The following is a 24,823-nucleotide window of genomic DNA, read 5'->3' as shown; positions in this document are numbered from 1 at the left end:
TTTATATGCATTTGCCCCGATCTCTACCCTCCAGTTACTTTCTGTGCAGGAGATGTGCTCGGCTGAACATCTCCTTGCACGTGATAAGGTTTATTTGCCAGTGCGATGCCCCTAGCTGCCCCCTCCGCCCTCCTGAATTCTGGTTAAGTCTTCTTTTTTCTTGTCAGTCAAAGCAGGAGTCTGATGTTTGCTGTCAGTATGGGCATAAAAGAGAAACCACTTGATTGATAGTAAACATACTTTTAATTTTTACTGGTAACCAACACCATTAAAATACACATATCATAACTGACAAGAAATAAATAAAACGGTAGACAGGCAGAAAAATAAACGGTGCTCAGTATCAATCGCTGTGCGCACTACTGGGGAATGGCAAATCACAGAAGGCCTTGCACTCCCACAAGAAGAGAAAAGAAGGCAGGGGGTGGGAAGAGAAGGAGGAAAGTAGAAAGGAAGAGATGGGGAGAAGCGGGTAAGGGGATAGTGAGGAAGAGGAGTAGATGATAATGATGAGGTTGGGGGGTAGATGATGAGGAGAAAGAGAGGTATCTGATAGGGACATATAGGGAGAATGGGGGGTAGATAATTGGGAGAATGTGTGTTGTAAGCACATGTGTAAGCCAGTGTGTATGTGTATGGGCAGGCATATATATGGGCAGTTTGCATTTATGTGTGTTATTGTATGCGGGGTGGGTGCACAAGAGTATATTGCCGGGGGGCCACTTGGTCTACGACGGGCCCTGAATGTCACTAAGTGGCATGAGTTGAATCTGGAAATCTGTTTTTATGGGGATGTGCGTCCAGGTATGTGATTGTGGGCGCGTGTGTGGGTATGTTGTGTATGTTAGTGTGTGCATGTTATTGGAAGTGTTGTAGTGTGTAACTGTGGGTGTCCGTGTTGCTGAGTGCGTGGGTGTGTGCAACCGCATGCTTGACGTGTCAGGAGCCTTAGACGGTACCTTGAGTAGCTCGTAGTGGTCTCTGTGGCCAGTGGGGTTCACCTGGAAGCTGCAGCTGCTGCTGCTGCATAACTGGGTTCCATCACGTGGAAGCTGTTTTGAGTAGGTTATGACAAATTTGAATAGTTTGGTTGGTTCACCTCCATGCCCAGTAGATGTCTCTGTTCTCAATGAAATGCAAAACCAGACAAAAAAAGGAAAAGGAAATATATATTTAAAAAACATCACGTTTATTTGTGTGCCATTTGACATTTCTGTGAACAAACATTCAAAACTACAAACTAATGGTACCCATGAGATGTAAACGAGAAAAACAAGAGTAATCAGTTTAACCTTTTATACAGTACAAACTTGTCATTAACAGATTTATTTACACAATTTCCTCCGTGTACGATCTTTGGGTAATTCGTATCAAGTTAAAGAACTAAGAATAAATCCAAAGCCACTTAAGACAACACAAAAATCAATGATGAAGGCGAAGGTTTGCAGTACAATCCACAGCAGCGGCATTCTGAACAAGCGTGGGGGAGAAAATAGTACCTAGAATCTAAGTTTAAAGTTTAAAAGGCAAATTGATCGTTAGAAAACCCCTTTATAATTATGTTACAGCTAGAAATGTCCTTGTTTTCCATGAAAATGGCTTAGTCACTCCATACTATTTAATGTTAGTGTATGTGAACATTTATATAGTATATCCATCGATCTAAATTATTTACCCTGTATGTACAAGGGCAAATATCTCACCAGCACTTCAAATATTGTGCAGTTGTTTGTGTTTTGGCAACACACGGAGAATATATATAAAACATTTATAGTAATGGCAGTCTTCAGGCCAGAAAATAAACACATACTGTACAAGTACACATATATATATATATATATATATATATATATATATATATACACACACACGTATATATATATATGTAATGTCTATCCCCATAATAACCGATTTAATATTACAAATTACATGCCAACTAGACCATTCCATTGGTTATTGATAAATACAAGAATAACTTTAACAGCCTAAACGCATAATAAAGGTAGCATAGATTAAAACTCTAGAAAGAAATGAGCATGTAAGCAGCCACTAAGCCAATTCATTGGGGATGCTTAAGGTCGGGCTGGCCTAGAGTTTCTAGCATTGTAGGTGAAGTGTCTTATACAAGCTATATAGTAGGACTAGTCCTGTTTATAGGATATTTCTAAGTATGACTTTTGTGCAGCGTAAATATAAACTAGGTTTACAATATATTCAGATGGACACCTAAGGGAGAAAGTAGTCCAATGAATGCTGGCTGCATATAATGGTTACTATTTCACTGGACTGGATTATAGTTTTATACCAACCGCAGTAGGCAGGCTGTCCATGTCCTACCATACACCCTTACTGCCACCCACAGCGGTCACAGTAACCGAATACGCATGTAAATGGCACATAATGACCCCATCTAATGGGTTCATGCTGTGTCTCTGTGATTTGTCTAGATTGTATATGTTCAGTTTCTTTTTGCCTAAGGCTGCTAAACACTTTACTCCTTGTAATCTCAGCGTATCAAGAGCTGCACACCTTGGATATATAATTAAGCATGTTTCAAGATCCAGGCATACAGGTTTTACTACCAGTTAATTATTAGGCACCAGACTTAATCCTTACCTTACGAAAAAATTACTGCAGTTTTTCTGAATACTGCAGTTTTTTGGACATGAAAAAAACTGCAATACTGTGCACTTTTACTGCAGTATTACTGCAGTTTTACTGCATTTGTACTTCACTGTACTGCAGTTTTACTGCAGTTATTTTTGTACGGAAGTACAAATGCAATAAAGCTGCAGTACATTGAAGTACAACTGTAGGTTTGCAGTATAAAAAAAAAAGTGCACTAAATGTGCAGTAAAACTGCAGTACAGTGAAGTACAAATGCAGTAAAACTGCAGTAAAAGTGCAGTATTGCAGTTTTTTCATGTCCAAAAAACTGCAGTATTACTTCAGAAAAACTGCAGTAATTTTTTGTAAGGGTTAATGCAGAGAGAAGTGTATACAGAAATTAGGCAAAATCGCACATATCAAGAAATAGGAACAAAAGCATTAGACTACCGATATTTTAAGTTCAGTACCACGGTGAGGGCAAAAAAAAGTCTACATGAACAAAGAAGCAAAAATAATAATAAGAAATAACAAAATACCCACAGCCAAGTTCTATATGCCGAATTACTGATACAACTTATGTGCGTTCTTGAATCTTGGTGACCTTTGAGTAATTCAGTTGAGGCAGGGATATTATCAGGCAGCATCTATTAGCGAGCAGAAAACTGACGGCTCAAACGTATCCCTACACACAAGGAATTTCGATCAAACGTTAAAAGGGAACACATCCTGGATTTGATATTTACGAAATAAATTCAGAATACAGTCAGTGATGGACTAGAAATAAATGCATAAACACGTCAGGAACGCCATATTTTTTTTTTTAGATGATTTTGGGAATTGGCATGGCTGAGCCCAGGGTAGAGAGAATAGGGACATGTGTTACCTGCGCGACAGATTGTAAGTATCATCAAGCGCCGTGGCTTCCCAGCGATGTTATTTCACAATGTACTCGCGTAAGCTGCTTGCAATGGTCTGGTCTGCTTGTCTTGCATGTGTTCATATTTACCCATTCAGAAAAAGTATTTAACACCGTAAATGCATTTTATTTTCATTTCAATTATTTTGGCAAACAAAGTTTAAATCCTTTTTTTGTTGAATGCTTGGGTTTTATTAATCATGTTTTATATTAAGTATTTTACAGAATTTTCTTAAAGTGAGACAAAAAAAAAATATATGTATCTATATAAAAGACATGCTGCTGTGTAAAAAGGCAGATGGCACATATTATTAACAAGGCTTGTTTCAAGGCAGAAACACAACATACTAAGTGCAACTGTCCGGCGGCACTCAGGAATATGTTTAAAACAATACAAGTCTTTAAAACAAATGATTCAATCATTAGGTCCTGTGCCCTGTTCTGCAATTAACACGATATTGATTTTTTCAGTTGATGGAAATCTGAAGCAAAGAAAGGTTCCAAAGTTCAGCCATGTTTAGTGCCAAGGAAGATAAAGTGAAAATGTTCCAAATAAAAAAAACTAAATAAAAAAACTATGTTGATCTTTGTACATTGTAAACCGGAGTGCTCCAGTCTGTATGAAAATGAGGTTGCGAGGGAAGCGTCGTGAAACAAAGCAGCCACTTAACATGTTGGAGTGTCTTCTCCTTCAAAGCCGCTCACACATGGAATGTACTTTTCATACAACAGAAAAGCCTGTCTTTTTTTGGTAGGCATCGTGGTTCAGGAGGGAGTTAGCCCAGGGGTTGTCATCTCTGTCGTGGGACTTGCAAGATATTCACTGGACTTGAGACTTGTGAGGGACTTGTAACTGGCCACAGATGTAAGGGAACCGCAAAGCCCAAGTAAAGATGGGGTGTCTTCCTTTCCTGTCACAAAAACACGGAGAGAAGTAGAAAGTATGACGCTTTGTTTCAGAACAGTATTAAAAAAAAAAAACACACAAAAACACTAATGACAGGCGTAATAGGAAAAATAATAAGACCACAATATTAGAAACCTTTCTAATACTGAACACACCATGAAACCCCACCAGAAACCCAGATAAAATTCAATGAAAACAGAAACCATACTTTCTAGGCTTTGGTAGAGGAAAGGGTAAGTGGAGCAGACTTGATTTACACAATATAACTAATAAAAAAAAATGTCAATTATTAACATTCTATGGTCTACAAATTGGGTGGTCTACTGGTGTGTCTATCTTTGAGAAGCCATATCCAGACAGATGAATGTTAAAACTAAAATTATATGGCTGAAACTTTGTGTGTATGAGGTGCTCCCCTTCCTCCATGAACCATTTTCTATATGGAATTCTGGCAGCTTATACAGTAGATCGGGTAGAGCCGTATGATTGTTGCAACCCAGGCTCGCCATCACTAACTGGGAAGTGATTCACCATTATACGTACCAAGACTTAAGTGCGAATCGTCGAGCTTTCCATTTCCATCTTGGGACTGTCCTGGGTCAAATGAAATCTGAGAAAGGCTGGCATCTGCAGACAGCGGACCCAAGCTTTGGAAACTTTTTCTAAAAGAAATGAAAGAAAACACAAATTGTGAAAAAAAAAAAAAAAAAGACATATACTCTATAATACCTATATCACAGTGAAGAGTTTGTATCACTGATGCCAAGTCCTTTGAGTGAAAACAATATCAGAGCAGACTGGTGAGAAATATACGTATATATGTACAAGAAAAGGTACGAGGGAGAGGTTGTATTGAGCTATGATAGGAGGCAGTCTACATTATGAATAAAAGAGACTTTAGAGCAAACGTGAGGAGAACTTTACCACTATTTAGTAAAGTTGGGGCTCAGCTACATAATGAGTAAAAAAAAACAATGATAATGAAGAATATCTTGGCTCTCATAATATTAAAAGTTGCTTTCAGATTAAAATTACACCCAGGAATCATTAACTCTAATATTAAAACTGTTATGGTGTAAGATTCTGCATCCCATGTCAAACCGGACCTGGAGCATTTTCACGATGCATTGCGGCTCATTAGCAAACAAATGCATCATGAGCTCAAAAGTGGGTTTTTGTGGCTGTCAAAAATGTGACGCGGCCAGTCAAGTGATTCGAAAACCGTCCCTGTTGAGAATATATGAACATCACATCAGAAAAGCAACAATCAAAACATAATTATAAAACAAACTGTGTTTAATTATATTTTATGATGCCATTTATGCACTGCAGCTAACAAATATTTGTCACAAACTTTGTCCGTAGTTCTGGTGTCCCAAAACAATGAGACATCAGGAAGAAATATCTTTAATATTAAACACGTTTTATCACACCTCCATGGTTGGAAATGGAACAAAAATACTGACCAAATCCATGAAAAAATTCCCTACTAATCAAAGGGAATTTTCCACTCTTGCATTACAACATGGCCAAGAAATACACAGCAAGACCCTGTGAGACCCGATGCTCATTGACATGCATTAGGTTCTTCACTTAGAGAGGCCGATGGTAATAAAATAAATACTGATATATACATTGATAAGCAGTCCAACATGGGAAGGTTTGCCTAGAACACTAACGTGTAAAGATCTACAGTACATATGTAACTAAAACAATCGCATAATTGGGATTACAAAGAACTGAATGCAGTACCCTAATCTAAACAATCTAGCCATCGTGGACATCTAAGAACTTGACCCGGAGAGTCCAGCATCATAGCAGGTTTCTACTTGTTAATCTACATATTAATTGGTCTCAAAAAGGTCTTCTTTAGACAATCCTTATCGCAAATGCCCCTTATAATATAATATAAAATATATTGTAAAAAATGATGCTTAATACATTCTTTGACGTGGCCAGTCTTAGCTGCTAGAATGTTCCTTGTCGCTGATACAACCACCACACTACCTCTCACCTTTTTTCTGTGCCTTATGTTTGTCACCCCATTCCCTCTTGATTGTAAGCCGGGCTCTCTCCACCTAATATATCGGTTTGTCTTAGTCTGTCAATTCTAGTCTTCTCATACCCTTTGAATATATGTATTGTATTAAGCGCTGCGTAAATTGTGGGCGCTATATACATAAAAGATAATAATTCTTTATGACCATGTGCAATTTTCAGCTATTACTGTATTGAGTTATCATTATAGTGACCTACTATAGAGATACGATGGTGGAACAGTGTGTTGCTAATAATGTAATGGACCTCTGTCCACAATCCCGGAAAGTTTTATGGCTGGTCGGAACACTATTACAGGAACATATCTTTGAGACAGAATAACGCAGGGCTATATAAATGCTCACATCTAGCAAATAATCTCAACATTTCAGTCCACATTGCCACCTGTGTATGATGGGTAAGATTGCCGCCATTTCCATGGTCCAAGGGAAATGTTTTTGTTTTATTTAGTTACATGGATTTTAACCCACCCCACATCCGGTAAACAGATCCCTATAAACACTTTTGCAAAAAAAAAAAAATGATCCCGGTACAATGTTCCAAGAAGTAGTCTTGCTGTCATGACAACAAAAGTAATGGCCTAATCAGCAGGAATATTGCATTAGTTGCTATGGTGATAAGACCGCTTTCCAAACATTGCACCGGCAACGTGTTTTATAAATAATTCCCTTTGTATCGGACTATACACGGCCAAAATCAACTTACTGTGAGAACCATAAAAATAACCCTACGCAGGAAGCACTGAATTTATCTCTGAGTTGATCTACAAAGCTTCAAACAGAACGGTCAGTTGCAAAATAAACGGATTTTCATTGATTTTGTGTGTGTTCTGGAAGAAGTGGTACTATTTGTAGATTATTGTTCACTAGCCGCAAGATCTCTGACAGGGAAATTGCGTAAGCGTAATGTAACAAAGCGGTTATAATGCTTTAATATGTAAAAGGACAATGTTTGAACGGGTAGGTGAATTTCTGGGGCTTTTCCATTATCCTCATAAGGGCTAAAATTTACCAAACGCCAGAAAGGGATGTGTTTATTACTGATGGCTGAATTCTCCTTGGTGAGTTCTATTACCCCTCTGTATGAATAGGAGGTAATGGGTTTTAGCCATTAGTCCACTACTTGGCTCATTCTGGGTCTCTGGTAAATATATTATACTTATTTAACATACCATTTAATAGAATGCCAAGTCTTAGTCTCCTGTTTAAATAATCTGCATCATGCAAATTACACTAAAGCCTCTTATACATAAAGCAGAAATGCACATCAGAACCGTGCTGGACCCTTAAACCCAAGAAGTAAAACAAACAAAAAGAACCTTAATTTATCCAACACACTAAAAAAAGGAAACCAAGAAGCACTTGTAGGTTCTTAATACATCAACATCCCGAAGACCAGTGGCAACAGGACCACTCCATTATCAGACTTCTACAGAAGAGACACATGGCATCTTCTTCGCACTGCTCCGGTGCCGAGGCAGGGAAATGCTCTGCAATTTGTTAAATCGGCTCTCACATCTGAATCTTGTTAGCATAAAAAGGACAGGTTGAAAATCAAGGTATTAAAATGGAAATGACATATTCCACCTATGTGATTAAGACCTGGGAAAACATTCATGCGCCTACGCACGTATTTTATGCACAATGTATTATTTATAATGGCACAAAGGTGTTACGTGCAGCTGGGTAAAATGAAATAGGCTTAGAAATAACTCACTTAAACTATAACTTAACCTCTATCCGGCTTTTAAGCGCTTACAATGTAAATGGTGATAGGGCAGAACAGGAGGTTCCTTGGCACCCAGGCAACATGGAGGCTTCTGCAAAAAAAAACAGCTTTTCTACCTGCTTGAGATTTTGAGCCAAGTTTTCATGGAAAATGGAGCCAAGCTGGCATCTAAAGCTCTGGCTTAACTTGGAGAGAAGTTAATTTCAGCTGCAGTGGAGATGCAGCATATGCCTGACATATTTTAGAAACCAAGAAGCTTAGCATCTAAGATACTTTCATTAGTCAATAAACCCTATAAGGCCATCAAGGGACCCCAAACCCCACTACAAAAGACATGTAGAGAATTGTCCATGTAATAAATTACATACTGTTGAGGACCCCATGGTCAGTGCCCCAGAAAAACAAAAGGTCCTCCTGAGGTAAGAGGTGAATGATCCACAGAAGCACAGAGGCATTCTTTGCTTAACCAAGATGATGCCCACCCAAATGATCCGGTGAACATACACATGTTAAATGAAGGGGGTAGAAGGACATTGTGAGGACAATATTCTGGCCTATGCCTAAAGCGGTAGCTTTAGGGCCGCTTCACCAGGAGCCATTTGCTCTCAACTAATCAAACTGGGTTTTATACCTGTCTGTGCAACTTCACTAAGAAGCAACATCATATCCCATCATTTTTCAGGTAGAAGAACCACAGATGGAGGTCTCCCCCTCAAGACCTTGGGTCTGGGGGCAGATGGGAGAGCTGTGGTGGCTCAGGTGTGTAATATACACATGACTGTTTAGGAAGAGACAAAAATAAAGGGGGAGTATAAATATTTCACTCTGGTAAAAGTTGGAAGGAAAAGAGAACACAAAAAGGAGTTAAACGAAATGAGGAGGAGGATATAAAACATTAAAGGGTGAAAACAGGGGCACAACACAATCAGATTATAGATTTAGCAGAGGGAGAAACACACGGGTGAAATAAAATAGATTTGCTATTTTGTGTGATGGTTGGAAGAGTGCAGAATTGTCTAGCAAATTTGTGAATTTTGGCAGCTATTGCATGACATAAAACCTATGCAAAGTGCAGTCCCAAGTCATCATTAAACAACATTCAACAACTGTACTGCAGGAGGTAACCCAGAGAATGGACTTCACAAACAAGTTCTGCAAAAATGGGATGCGGCAGGTACTGTTCTTTCCAATTTCTAAAATTATGGCTCTAAATTACCCCCATTCAAATGACTGTTCACAATTCTCCGGATAGAAAATAAGTGTCCGCGATATGTTAACACGCTGCTTCAAACAATAGTTAGAATGCGCTCTCCTAGCAAAGCCTGGCAGGCTCATTGTTCTGGGCACGCATAATTGCTCAAATATTTAATCCTCCAGTTTTCTTGACACGGTTCTGTAAATCCCAGATTTTCAATGTATAGCAATCCCAAAAGGAAAAAAAAAAGTGTTGACTTTATTGTGATTAAACATTGCAGAATTGAGTAGGTAGTAATTTGCTGTGCCGCTGGGACATTTTATCAAAAGAGAACTCGCTGGCATGCAGCTACACGTTGGTTCCTTTTATCAGAACAGCAGAACGGGGTATTTCTATTCATATGGTAATACAAACCTCTAGCTTGTCCTGTACAGGCTAAGAGTTTTAGAAGAAGAAGTAAAAAAACACATTGAATACTAAGGGCCTTCCAAAACACAATAGTGAGAGTGCCAGAGGGCGAGTGTTCTGTCAATCAGTGAGTTAACATACTTAATTCCGACCCAGAATAGTTGTGTATTGACTGACATTAACTAGAGTACCACTGCTCTAGTACCTGAGGACATGCTATGGAGCAGATGTAAATACAGGGTGATAAGCCCAATGCCAATTTTTAGGCTTGGCTTCAGAGGTGGCAGAAAAAATAAATAATAGGGCGCCAACAGCACACACCCCTTGCACGACTTGTATAAAGTATATGAATGCCAAGCCGTGGATTATTAATAAGAATCAGAGAAATCCAATGAAAAAAAACAAAAAAAAAAACAGCCAGCCCGAGAAGAAATGCTGACTATAGACCAGCCTGGCTCCCTCAAACTGGGACTCTTAACTGGAACTGTTGTAGCAATAAAGGAAACCATAAAATAACACGATATCAACCCACGTAGCCGTTTTAACACTGAACCCTAAGTTTAGTAAAGATCATACAGCAATTGGTTTGGATTATCCAGGATGACCTTGCAGAGAACTCTAAGAACTCCAGTTCTACCATCTAAACCCATATAGCTACCGACACACCAGCACAACCCACTGTAAATGTTCCGATACCTCTCTTACAATGTTAATTTCTGACAGCTGGTAATCAGAAAACCCTGTATTATTTCAGCGGCTAGCATGACCCCCCCCCCGCACCTATATTTTTGGTTAGATGGTGTTCAATTACCCAAACATTTTTATAATTGTAATTGGAAACCAATCATAAATGCACCATCCCCAAGTCTGTAATTCTCAAAGATAACACATATAAAATAATCTCATGAGTTGCCCCTGCTTTGTGCGGACAGTGACACGGACAATTTCCTCTGCAGCTCTGCCGACCGTCCTACACTTTCTGGTAAGTACAGATTTCTTGTGCATCCCTTCAAGCACTTGAAGTCTGGGTATAAGATGGGCTGTATAATTAGGGCCATTATTACTTGAGTTCTGATAACTACAGGCCGAAAGCAAAACACTCTCAGAGTCCATTACCAAAGAAACACACACCAGCACTACTGTAGCTTGAAGTACTGAAGTTAGCCCAGAGACAAGTCTTTCTCGACGCGATAGGTTTGTTGATCATTGAGCCGTCATATTTCAGATAAACCCAGCATCAGAATGTTTTATCACTCAATGAAATCTCCATGACAGCCAGGCCCCTTACAGTTGTAACGGTTTTACCCTTCTGATTGTGGCCATTTTTTCACATTAAACATTAGTTTTAGAAAATATTGGGTTGTTTTCCATCTTAAAGCAGTTCTAGTTTTTAGATAATACCGGATTTTCAGACATTCACATGTGTCACTCTGTCTTAGCCCAACGTACTAGACAATTACACCAACTTCTCATTAAAAAAAATAAAAGCAGGACTTTATTAGCATTGCCATAAAGCATCATCTCACTGTGTGACCTTGGAAGGTCCCCAAAATATCAATTACCTGCCCGTAATAGCAACCACCACATCTGCAGATAAAGGAAACTTATTGTAACACAGTAACTGTTCTGTTTTTTCAATTCATCAGAAGGGAAAATATGCAGAAACGTAAAGACAAAAATGGCTTGCGTTTCCACCCGAATCACAATGGCAAAAAGATAAGAACTTCTGTCTTAAAAAGTTTTCCTGGCAGTGATAACTTTTATTTGTGTGAAGGAACCATTAACCGGTTTGTATAATCCACTGGAGGACAGATTAGGACTCCTAGAAGGGTCCATCTAGTGACATATACGACATATTAAACTTACTCATGCCACCGTTCATTGTGCGTTTGGTAGAGTAATGTTTCCAGTGCAACAGCTTTAACATCCAGAGCTCCTGGGGAAGGCCACTGATGGGTGAGGTGAGTGGTTAACTCCTGTCTTGATCTTAAGTCATTATTCTTTAGAACAGTCCTGTGAAAATACAGACAGTGAACGCCTTTATTTTGTACAAAAATAAAGGGTAATTAGTGAAGGTGGGGACAATGGAAACTCGGCTCTATGGCATGATGAGCATGAATAAAACCAGCTTAATTAACCAAACCTCTCGCTTTTAATAAGGATTTCTGGAATATGTCATGTCCACATAAATGTGTTTGTTAACAGAACATCTGCTTCCAGTGCGAGTCCCCAATGGCTGGCACTCATTTTAGCGAGGACCAGTTCTGTAAGAAATGGTTATAATTACTAGTCTTGTGCTTTCAGATTTCTACAAATTTTAATTTGTAGAAATCTTTGAGAAGGAGGAGGGATCCCCAATGAAACTGAAAACAAAGCACAGAGCTCCAAATTTCTGTTTGAATTTCACACTCTCACCCACCCACGTAAACTTGTCTTCATTATTCCGGACTCCCGGCGAGCTTCTGTGAAATGGCGGCCCTTCCGGACACACCCTCTCCCCCTGATTGGAGGAACGGGGAGAGGGTGAGCCCACAGGATCCGCCTTTTTGTGGAAGTTCATCAGGAGGCCCGAATAATGAAGACTAAGATGATTCGCAGTCTCTCTTTCTCTGTGGATCAAATTGCATCATTCTGGCCTCTCTGTTCACTTCTGCAAAAGGGAGGCGCCACAGGGAAAGCCTCTCCCCTGTTCCACCAATCAGTGGAGAAGGTAGGGAGACTTTAAGAGAAAGTGCAAGACAGCATGCGTGAGAGAGTGAATAAGTGCGTGAGAGTGAATGAGTTTCCAAATGGAGACCGCTCTCCTAATTTTGTTTTATCCGTAAGGGAAGGAAATTTGTTGTCCGAAAGCGAATAGACCAAAAACTAAAGATTCGTCTGAATCGTCTAATAAGTTACCTTGTGTTAATATTGTAAGAAATGGCCTCTTATCTTAAATTATATTATCTTAAATTATATTAAACATTACATATAAAAAGTGATTGTTGAAAAAATGTTTGAAAACTGGTAATATCACCATTGCAACTAATCGAAAGGTCAACATTCTTTATACCTCATAGCACTTATGAAGGACTTTAATATGCATTGTCTGTTCAGGAGGCTGCCTGGGTCACTGGAGCGTCGCTTTAAAAAGTTTAATATTATTTACCTACGTGGGGCTGGGATAGAGCAAGAAGGTGACTCTTTAACCAGCATCACTTACCAGAAGAAAATACATTTTGAGGGGATTTTAAAGGAGTTCTTATAATAGCCTGCGGTTACAGGGACCATCTATTCACATTGACCTAGAGGTGCCTGCACTATTAATGTGCCTCTGAGTGTGAACGTCACCGAAAAAGAATCACTCTCTTATACAGAGAGCTGCGGTGGTATCATTAGGGTATCACATTTAGCAATATCTGGCACTAAGTTGCATACTACCTAGGCTACCAGCTAGGTAACAACCGTAGCTTTACAATGACAAACTCAAAATCATCCAAAATAATGTTGATTTAAAAAAATCTCCAATTAGGTTTTTTTTCTCAAAACTACAGATAAAACCTATATCCCTCTTTGGCATCTGTGTCCCAGGAATAATTGACTACCTTTATTAAGCCTTAAGGAGTATTGACCAAGCTATAACATTTGTCCTTTTATATAACGGAGACAAGGGCCCTGGGCTCCATGGCCCACCAGCTTTGCATAAGCACTTTCCAATTCATGCAGCTATACGGAAGTTGACTTAAACGCTTGCGTTAACTATGATGAGCGAACACAACTGTTTTTTCCGTTGCCTGTTTGCGGTTAACGATCACGATCTTGTACACTAGTCTTCTAGACGCAGCCGGGATGCACTCATGATTTCTCACGGCTGCAACGCGGGACCGAACAGCTACTTCTGCAAGATCAAATCGCTGTCTAATTAATCCAGCGCGTTACTGGCAGTTTAATGATATCTGCTGCCTTGAGCTTGCACTATTTACGTCCACCGAGCTGCAATTACTTGATAAATCATATACACATTACTCCCAATATTAATAAAATATATATATTTTATCCCAAAGGCACTTTTGTGACGTTAGTTGCTTTTCCTGTAATATTATTAACCCAGCGAGGAAGAGAAGCATAGCACGATAGAAAATATGTACTGTTGTACTTGTGCCATTAAACCGAGCCCATCATTAATGCACAGTTTTGATCTATACGTAAAGCTTGACTTTTCACCTCCACTATATATACATTTTGAATCTCAGTTTTGTTTCAAAGCTTTTTAAAAAAATATATAAAAACAATATGCATGTCATTTTAAAGCAGTCATATAAAACTGACAGCTGAGCTAATGCTCTTAAGGAAACTTGTAACCAGAGAACCTAAAATAGTCAACAGACCAAAACCTGGTTTTATCTCATTTTGTTCCAATAAATTTCCTTTATCCGCACACCTGGAGGCCGCCATTAATGTTGTGTGATATTTTGGGGTTACATTTCCAGCTCAAACTCCACACCGAGCGGATTCTTTATAGCAATGCTAAAGAAGTCTGTTCCTCCATAGATCTGCATTGGTCAGAATGTCCGACTAGGTGATTAAGACCGAGTCATTCTATTACTTTCTGTAGGCTGTAGTTTGGTGGATTGAGATAACGTAACTGAGCTTGAACTCATACAAATGGTTTATGCAAAAACTAGGACTGTATTAAAAAACAAAGCAACACAATATATTTAAAAACATTTTTAATCTGATCCTAGAACGAAAATAATGGCAGTTCCCCGTTAGATTGCAAGACGATTGGTGTTTTTTTGTTTTTATACAGATATTAAAATTGACATACAATTTGTCTGACCATAATTCCAAATTTCAACGAAATGAATTACCTCCTGATTCCAACATACGCAAAAAGGATAAACAAATGTATGACGCACAAACAGGATTCAACGAGTCTCAATTTTTCATTCAAATTACCCACCGGTAATAGCTTTACGATAAATCTGACTCAATTTATTTTTTCTTAATAAGTGCTGCCAATAACCAAAGGGATGTTAACTACACAATTCCGCAAATGTTTGGCTAGGGAAGATAGAGCTGCTGTCATCAGCTGGGTTTTAGGTTGCTGCTCTATACTACAAAAAAGGAATTAAAAAAGAAATCAGCAAATCTGGATATTAGAAAAAGTGTAATTGCACAGACCTAGCTGTCTCTATCATGCGTAGCGTGAAAAGCACAGCAGCGAGCTGCAGCTTCTATCAGCCTTCATCAGCTGATGACCTGAAAAAGTTTTAATATAGTATGTGTGCATGTATTATAACATATATTATATATACGTATGTACATACCGCCCAACTTTCTCTGCGAGCGAATCAGGACACCGGGGGAGGAGCTTGAGGGGTTTGCACTACTGTGCACGTGAATCTTAATGTAGTAGGAACAACCAAACTCACTAACAAGGCGTGACTGCTGAAGACAGTTTTATTCCTCCAACATAGCTGTTTGTGTTTCAGTTAATGATTGTGTTTTAACCTACATATTAAATTAATGATAATTAGCACTTGTTTGGTATAATTGTTTAATCATACATCAAAAGGGTGGTCACACCAAATACGGACTTAATATTAATTTAGGAAAAAAAGAAAAAGCCTGAATATAAGACTACCCTTTAGGAAAAAAAAAGTTTTACTAATACATATTAATTCACATGTAAACTATTTCATACTTAATAAAAACTATGATTCACATTTTTTTTGTTTTTATTTCCTTTTATTTGCCACTCTGCCCCAGTTATGCACATCTAGATATGCCTCCGCTGCTGCCGGCACATGGCCCTTTTGAGAGACAGACAAAATGTTTAAAAGGACTAGGGCTGAAACAACTAATCGATAAAATCGATAATAAATCGATAATGAAAATCGTTGTCAACGATTTTCATTATCAATTAATCGAATCGATTTTTATCGATTATAAAAAGGTTTTTTTCAGAGCAAATGCTCTGAAAAACTCCTCTCCTTTATATAATCCGACCTCAAACAGAGATCGGATTATAACACTAGAATCCAGATCCCCCGCAACGCTGCAGGGGACCTGGATTCCCCTCACTGTCGGCCGGTCTCTCACTTCCGTCTCTCTCCCCCTCCCATACACCCCTCTGACTCCTCCCCCTCCCATACATCACTCTGCCTCTCTCCCGACTCCGTTACTGACAAGCACTTTCACTGTAGCTTCATAGAAGCCTCAGCGTAAGTGAAGGGCAGAAACGGAGGCTGTCTGTGCGCATCGCGCAGACCCCCACCGGCTGACAGAGAATCATCCTCTCCGTCAGCCGGTGGGGGTCTGCATCGCACAGACAGCCTCCGTTACTGCCCTTCATTTACGCTGAGGCTTCTATGAAGCTGCAGTGAAAGTGCCTGTCAGCAACGGACCCGGGTAGAGAGGCAGACCGGTGTATGGGGGGGGGGGGGGGGAGTCAGAGGGGTTTATGGGAGCCACCTGCCACTCTACCCAGCTCCTTGGTGTCCTGTGAACCTCCGTTGCTGACAGGAGGCAGAGTGGAGTATGGGAGGGGGGAGGAGGCAGAGTGGTGTATGGGAGGGGGAGGAGCCAAAGTTATGTATGGGAGGGGGAGGAGCCAGAGTGGAGTATGGGAGGGGGAGGAGCCAGAGTGGAGTATGGGAGGGGGAGGAGCCAGAGTGGTGTATGGGAGGGGAGGAGCCAGAGTGGTGTATGGGAGGGGGAGGAGCCAGAGCCAGTGACATGGAAGAAACAGGCGACAACCTGATTTCTTCTAATAATAATATTTATTCCTTTGAACTAGGGCTGCAACAACTAATCGATAAAATTGATAAAAATCGATAATGAAAATCGTTGCCAACGAATTTCATTATCGATTAGTTGAATCGATTTTTATTGATTATTAAATGAGGGTTTTTTCAGAGCAAACGCTCTGAAAAATACCCCTCATTATATAATCCGTTTTAGTGACTCACAGCAGCAGCTCCTACTTACCAGTCCCTCCCTGTAATCACTGTGACAACTGGCCCCGCCCCTTCCTTCTCCCAGAAGGCCAGAACCACATGGCTGTGACACTCATCTAACTGTAAGTATAAAATTAATATTTGGGCTACTGAAAGTTAGGGGAGGTGGGAGTTAATTTAGGGGCAGTTATGGTTAATGGGGTGTTTAGGGTTAATTTAGGGGCAGTTATGGTTAATGGGGTGTTTAGGGTTAATTTAGGGACAGTTATGGTTAATAGGGTGTTTAGGGTTAATTTAGGGGCAGCTATGGTTAATGGTGTGTTTAGGGTTAATTTAGGAGCAGCTGTGGTTAATGGAGTGTTTGGGGTTAATTTGAGGCAGTTTTGGTTAATGGTATGTTTAGGGTTAATTTAGGGGCTGTTGTGGTTGATGGGGTCTTTAGGGTTAATTTAGGGGCAGTTATGGTTAATGGGGTGTTTAGGGTTAATTTAATGATGAGGACTGAGGGTTAATTTTATTAATTTATTAAAGTTAACTTAAGGTGCAGTTAGAGATAAAGGGGGAAACTAAGGGGAATCTAAACCCTGGGGGCAGTGAAGATTAACCCAGTACTTATTTATAAAAGTATGGTCTGTGACTCTATGAGGGGACTATGAGATATCTGGGGGGTATAAGGCATATCTGGGGAGGACGGAGTGACATATCTGGGGGTATAAGGCATATAGGGTATATAAGGCATATGTGGGGAGGGCAGTGTGGCATGTCTGGGGAGGACAGAGTGGTGTATCAGGGTGTATAAGGCAGATCTGGGGCCACAGTGGCATATCTGGGGGTAGAGTGGAGTGGCATATGTGGGGAGGGCAGTGTGGCATGTCTGGGGAGGATGGAGTGGTGTATCAGGGTGTATAAGGCAGATCTGGGGCCACAGTGGCATATCTGGGGGTAGAGTGGCATATGTGGGAGGCAGCGTGGAGTGGCATATGTGGGAGGCAGCGTGGAGTGGCATATGTGGGAGGCAGCGTGGAGTGGCATATGTGGGAGGCAGCGTGGCATATGTGGGAGGCAGCGTGGAGTGGCATATGTGGGAGGCAGCGTGGAGTGGCATATGTGGGAGGCAGCGTGGAGTGGCATATGTGGGAGGCAGCGTGGAGTGGCATATGTGGGAGGCAGCGTGGAGTGGCATATGTGGGAGGCAGCGTGGAGTGGCATATGTGGGAGGCAGAGTGGAGTGGCATATGTGGGAGGCAGAGTGGAGTGGCATATGTGGGAGGCAGAGTGGAATGGCATATGTGGGGGGCAGCGTGGAGTGGCATATGTGGGAGGCAGCGTGGCATGTCTGGGAGGCAGCGTGGCAAGCCTGGGCTCAAACGAGCATAAATTGGGGGGGGGGCTGGTTGCGAAATAAAGGCAAGAAGTGCATTTTATCAAAGTTTTTTATTATGCTGTTTGTATTTAATATAATTTGTTTATTACATTATTTTAAATAAATGAAAAATTTACATTCATTTTTTTATCCGATTAATCGAAAAAATAATCGGCCAACTAATCGATTATGAAAATAATCGTTAGTTGCAGCCCTACTTTGAACATTCAGAGGTGAAGTAAGGTCAAGCAGTACTCTTGGAAACAAAAGATCTTTCCAATAAACTGCTTCTTACTTCTATAGGGATCAATTACGTAGGCATGCATTACTTTTTGGTTACAAATGCTAGACCTGAAACCTACTAACGGTTCACAGGCCTCTTACCCACTCACAGGTAATACTTACCACGCTTCTGAGCTATACACGCTTCCATCATTTACAATTTATAGTATGTCGTCTACTACTGCAAACTACAGTGGGATATACGATGACAGAGCATTACAGCAGACGGGTGACATTAACATAAGATGAACGAGATGGTAAAAGGATTGTCTTCAAATCGTTTTGCATATTGAAAGCATTTAATCTTGTGTTTTAGTGAGAAATGTGCATATAATGGACTGCACCTATGGTTTTGTGTTATTTAGCTCCTCCCTCAGCTGCTTCTACTACAACTAGGGAGCATACTTCAGTATGCTTCCTGCACACACACTGTATAACGCCCATTCTACCTGCAGCCAATCACATGCATGCTATAGTAATAGGCAATGTTCCGGCATTCTGTAAATGTATCTTTGGGGGAGGACTTCAATGGGACACAAGCCTCATTCTATATATTGCTCCTCAGTCTTACACATTCACATCTTCTTTCTCTTGTACTAATTATCTTTATTTTTAAGGCTCTTATTTTCATTTATCATTTAAAAGGCATCTATTTCCTACCATGAATTCCTTCCTGGTACATTACGTAGAGAGACCTACACCTCATGTTGGTGGTACTTTCAAAATTATTCACATAATGGTAATCATCACACAAGTGAAAATGTCAAACAGCTCATAAAATTACATTTGGTAGAAAATGGCCCTCGGCAAAATCTATTCCACATTATATTGTCCTAAGGAAAATAAAAAATGAAACAACGTTCCATTTTCTTATCCGATTCTTTGAATGTACTTCTATTTCGTTCAGTTCTTGGCTATTTCTAGAGAATGAAAAGGTATTATTCTCTGTTGTTTTCATGGTTGTACAAAATGATAATAACCATAAACACAAAAGATACCTGAAGCATTAGAACACATTATAAGCATTTAAAGTATTTTTCAAGTATGTTTTTCTTTGCATTTGGCAGCTGCGTCTCAATTTTTATTGTTCAGAATAGATTATGGGGCAATGAAGACTGACCCAGAGAATTGTAATTTAACAGTCTTTCCTATATTAGCAAATCAATGCAGCAGATACGTCACAGATTTTTTTTTTGTTTGTTTTTTTAACTAATTTACCTGCTTTTGTCAAATAATTTAAGAACAATCATATCTGGTCCTAAGAATTCTTCACAGGATAAAGGACAAGGTCACAGGACAAAGAGGATAAAAGGATTGCTTCGGCAGCCCCTCCGCTTCATTACCAGGGGCAGATCGCTCTATGGGACTCTACTGAAGGGCAGTAACGGAGGCTGTCTGTGCGATGCAGACCCCCACCAGCTGACAGAGAGGATGATTCTCTGTCAGCCGGTGGGGGTCTGCGCGATGCGCACAGAGAGCCTCCGTTACTCACCTTCACTTACGCTGAGGCTTCTATGAAGCTGCAGTGAAAGTGCCTGTCAGCAACGGAGGTTCACAAAGCACCAGGGAGTCGGGAGAGAGGCAGTGTGATGTATGGGAGGGGGGAGGAGTCGGAGGGGTGTATGAATTGGAGGGGAGAGGCGGAAATTGTCTGTGCGTATCGCACGGACACCAACCGGCCGACAGTGAGGGGAATCCAGGTCCCCTGCAGCGTTGCGGGGAATCTGGATTCTAGTGTTATAATCCGATCTCTGTTTGAGGTCGGATGATATAAAGAGAGGAGTTTTTCAGAGCATTTGCTCTGAAAAAAACCTCTTTTTATATCGATAAAAATCGATTCGACTAATCGACAACGATTTTCATTATCAATTATTATCGATTTTATTGATTAGTTGTTTCAGCCCTAGTAATTTTTTTTTTTTTTTTTTTTAGCCCTAGTAATTTTATCAGTAAACTATGGTATTTAATTTTTACTAGCTCTTTCTAAACACGGCAAAAATAAACAATGCTAAGCGCCACAATACTTTTAGGCACGTCTTGTCTTCTGGTTATTATAATGAACTGTAACCAATCTAATAGTACATACAACAAGTAATCAGCGTTACGCCAACAGGATCAACTCTGCAAGGACTGCAGCGTCAAATGCAGTAATAACACTAAACAACATATACTGCTGGGTGGACCTCATAGCACTCATTACTACAGCCAAAAGGTACAGCATTACACGCCGATCAGAGATCCGGCTTCATATCAGTCTGAAAATCTAGGAAATAAAGTAGTATTTTTCAGTAATAAGTTTTTGCAAATACACTACAATAAAGTCCTACATGTACGTATTTTTTCGGTAAATAACCCCAAGTCGTACATCATCGTTATTAAACCTGGCACCTACGTGATATTATTTTATGATTCTGACATCTTCCATTAAATTGAGCCAGAATCACAGCAGTGGGAGAGAATCGCAGACTGGATACAATAGTATAAGAACTGAAGAGTCAGATGAATTCACCAAAAATGACTACATTACTAAATTATCTTCCATCGGAAGATGGTATATACATAAGTATAAAGGACCACAATTGTGTGTGTATATATATATATTATATATATATAATTTTTTTATAATTATTATTTTCTTGGGGGGGGGGGGATTACACATTAGGGCTCCTTTATACATAACGCCATTCTATGAAGCTTGATCTCTATCTTTAATAAATGACCCTCATTGCATTTACAAAACCTCTGGAAAACTTCAATGGGGAGATCCATATAGAGGGACAATGAGATATGTGTCAAATCCTTCAATATACTGAAAAGTATTGACAATATGATGAAATATTTTCCAGTATAAAATAATAAAGTACATTCTTCAAGGAAATAATTAAAAATAAGCTTAATACAGCATGTATTCTAAACTTCAGAGGGAACATTGCAGAGAGTTTCCCTAGTGAATATATAATTAATTCTCTGATTAACGTTGATTAAATAAACTGGGCCACACTCCAAAGGATGCAGTAAGTGCTGCCAAATACCAACCAAAAAGTATAAGAAAACTGCTTAATGATGTATTTTTGTACTTTGAATTCGCAGAGCTGATGAGTTACTGGATACATCCACATTGCCAGCAGTTTGGGTAATGAATTTGAGCAACTCAAGGGGTCACCAGCAAGCTTAGCATGGCATGAAAATTATGCACAAATAACCCCAAAAGACAACAAAATGAAGAAAAACTACAACCTGTACTTTGCACTAAAGTAAATCCATGTGCACCAATATACTTTTATTAAAAAATACCTTATCTGCAGAAGAGCGAGTCATATAGTTTAAAGACTATTTATATTATATTTATACATTTGCTAGAAAAAAAATACACACCGAGAGCCGCACTTATATATAAAGAAATCACAGGTGAAATAAACAGTATCCCCCACCCAAAAGAAAAAGTAGGTGTTTATTCACGGATGTGGGAGCTGGCTGGAGAGTTCCATCTCACAGACATCACTATACATTATGAAGGACCAGCTTCTACTCCAAGAATAGATTGGATGGTCCTGGATAAATCATATTAAAATCAGCGAGATTGTCTCTTAGTGTAAGGATGTAGTTTGCCTTTATAATGGATATAACTCCCACCAACATATAAGTAGCAATTTTATAACTTTCCATATATAAGATAAGATTCCATAAAATGTTCGTCATTGATAGCTAAAATCCTGCTGCTATCTCACAAAAAGAAAAATGTTAATTTCACAAGTCGTGGTAACCCATCAAGCACGGGGGTGCGTCAAGTTTGGTTAATTCTATTTTATACATAAACAGCTTTTCTGCTATTCCCATAACGCACATATCCTATCCTATTTAAGGCCGATATTTAAGAGGTCACACGTTAAAGGACTCTGCCCTGTGGGTATCAATGTCCTAAAACAATGTAGAACAAATAATTCTGGATATGTGTAAGTCCAGTTGAACGCCTGGGATAGCAATAACGCCTTTCTTTTATTAGGTTTTAATTCATTTAATTCACAATATTAACACCACAGCCATTCAGGTAATCGTCTTCCACTAAATTAGATTAAAGGCTATCATTTCTGATTGTCATTACCTATAACGTAGAACAAAGCAGTGATTCTTTGTCCTTTTACATAGAATACATTAGCTTTTTCATAAATGTCTTTGGTTCAGTCAGTTCAGTATCCTGGTTTCTCACTCCGAGGAATGTTGAATCGTAGAATGAATTCTTAATGTCATGAGATTTTACCTTTATATATAAATCTTGAAGGCCAGCCGTCACTCAGGATAGCGTTTATCACAGACTGACAATACCGCTATCTAAGAGCCAACACTGAATAAGTGTCTTCAATGGTCTCCCTATTCACCTATTCAGAGAAGCTTATGATCTATTGTCCTAATACCAGCCACTTGCATTCTGAAAGAAACCCCATCGTCACGATTTTCGTGACTTTTCCACATAACCCTCTCTACCATTAAATCATCCTTAACCCAAGCAGTCCATCACCTTTCATCTCATCCTCCTTCAGACTCCTTGTTGATCGTAAGCACCAAAGAAGCAGGGCCATCTTCTGTTTCTCTTGATGCATTAATGTTTTTTTATCTGTTTGTATATTATCAATATTAAAGTTTAAGTTCACATGTTCGTATAAAGCACCAATAGAGATCCAGTATAAACTAAAAAAAGGTTGGGAAGGAGTGTACTTAGGGTTGATTGCTGTTCTATGCAATAAGCAACCAGTAGGGGGAGCAAGTGACTGAAAACCAAGGACAACAATGGAGGAACTGCCCTTCATGGGGCATTCACGATGAGAAAATGGCACAGAATGCAGCCATCTCTCCCGCTCTTATCTTCCATCTATTCTTTCTTTAAAAGATTTTTTTCATTCACTAATTTAGAGAGCAATTATTCTGTATTCTGTTCTCCTTCACTTACCGGACTAAATGATCTGAAAGCCGATGAATAAGAACTCGTTCAATAACAGAACTCGGAACGCACTCAATAAGCACTGCATTTTAATTAGCTGCGACCAACAGCTCTCGTAGATATAAAGCTAAGCTGCTCCGGTTACAATTCCAGTCAGAGAACACCATCCCTGATTAATTTCCAGGAGGAGATTGTTGAGTCTATGAAGCTAATTGGAGGTGTGATAATTTACCATTTAAATACATTTGTGTTAATCTCATTACTGTCAGTCCTACTCACAGCTGATCCTGAAGTTCAACAATGATGTATTCCAGTTGTTCTTTCTCCAGCTTGTGATTAAGCTCAGTATCTTCAATCCGTTTAAGAACCAGCTTATTTTGTGAAACTGAATCCATAAGCTGAGCTTCCCGCAAACGGACCAGCTCCTCAAGATATCCCTGTAACACAATGATTAACTTTTTATTTTCAATTACAAATAATGGTAGTCTAGATGGTTAGTTCATTTGAGCAGGACCCTCCTCACCTTCTATAAGTCAAAAAGGTTTTGGTTATGCACTACTGGTCATGTCCCGATTACCCATTGTACAGCACTGCAGAGTATGATGGCGCTATATAAACCAACAACTAATCATGGTTTTCAGAGAGAATTAATCCCAAAGATCAAAATCCAGTGACAGATCAGGTTTAATGAGCACAGTTAATATACCTTTTGCTCCAGAGCCAAGCGGTATTTCTGCTCCACTCTCTTGCATTTGTTATACCAGCTGTTCTCATCCATGATGAAAGGTGGGCCAATATTTTCTGGGGTGCTACTCTCGCTGCCACTGCTCCCCAAGGTCCGAAGTTCCTCCTCATCACTACTGATGCTGTCAGAGCTATAAAAGTGAGAAACACTTGTCCGCTGACATCTGAACAAACATGTCTGAACACCAATTACAAAGTTACATTACAGGGAAGGTTATAATCTTTCACTTGATGGCAAACACGTACTTATGGGGCCATTATGCTGCTGGTATCACTACAGTGGTTTATGGCTTTAATAAACCTATGGGTTTCCTCAGCACTAGTACTTTTCTAATTTGCGCTGTTCGGTCATATCTCACGCAGAGGAAAATATTTTCAGCCTTTTACCTTTTTATTTTCACATTTTACTATGACGTGTATTTCTTACCTACACATTTTCATATAATCACCAACTTGAACAAGAATTCCTAGAATAGTTTCAGAGTTATCCGTGCCGAGATTGGTGCTATTTTCTACTTGTTTATGCCTCAGTATTTCCTTTTTTTTTTTTTTTGTTAATCTTAATTACATTGTTGACTACTCTATCAGTTCACATAACACAGCGGGGAAAGGTATGGGGTAAGGACAATACAATTTGTTTCCCACCAAGATACTGTATATCTTAGACTAGCAGCTCTATCTGTCATTTATAGCTGGCTACGTCACACAATCAAAGCCTATTTCTAATGGCGAGAA

General features: G+C 39.5%; 1 protein-coding gene across 3 annotated transcripts in view; it reads right to left on the bottom strand.

The window, feature by feature from the left end:
* Positions 1-4,291: 4,291 nt before the first annotated feature.
* LOC149280561 (RUN domain-containing protein 3B-like) overlaps positions 4,292-24,823 on the bottom strand; it is a 32,831-nt gene continuing 12,299 nt past the window's right edge. For all 3 annotated transcript variants that reach the window (XM_089500378.1, XM_089500379.1, XM_089500381.1), the window contains 5 exons: positions 24,051-24,219; positions 23,624-23,781; positions 11,689-11,835; positions 4,977-5,095; positions 4,292-4,437 (listed from right to left, as the gene is read on the bottom strand). In XM_089500378.1, the coding sequence (XP_089356504.1) occupies positions 4,292-4,437; positions 4,977-5,095; positions 11,689-11,835; positions 23,624-23,781; positions 24,051-24,219 (739 nt within the window). The remainder of the gene's footprint in view (positions 4,438-4,976; positions 5,096-11,688; positions 11,836-23,623; positions 23,782-24,050; positions 24,220-24,823) is intronic.

This window comes from Sceloporus occidentalis, unplaced genomic scaffold, assembly GCF_023333645.1.
Source record: "Sceloporus occidentalis isolate IW3139 unplaced genomic scaffold, rSceOcc1.0.p SCAF_154, whole genome shotgun sequence".
NCBI classification, from domain to species: Eukaryota; Metazoa; Chordata; class Lepidosauria; order Squamata; family Phrynosomatidae; genus Sceloporus; species Sceloporus occidentalis.
The sequence above is the reverse complement of the archived record's forward strand: the minus strand, read 5'-3'. Positions and strand labels throughout refer to the sequence as shown.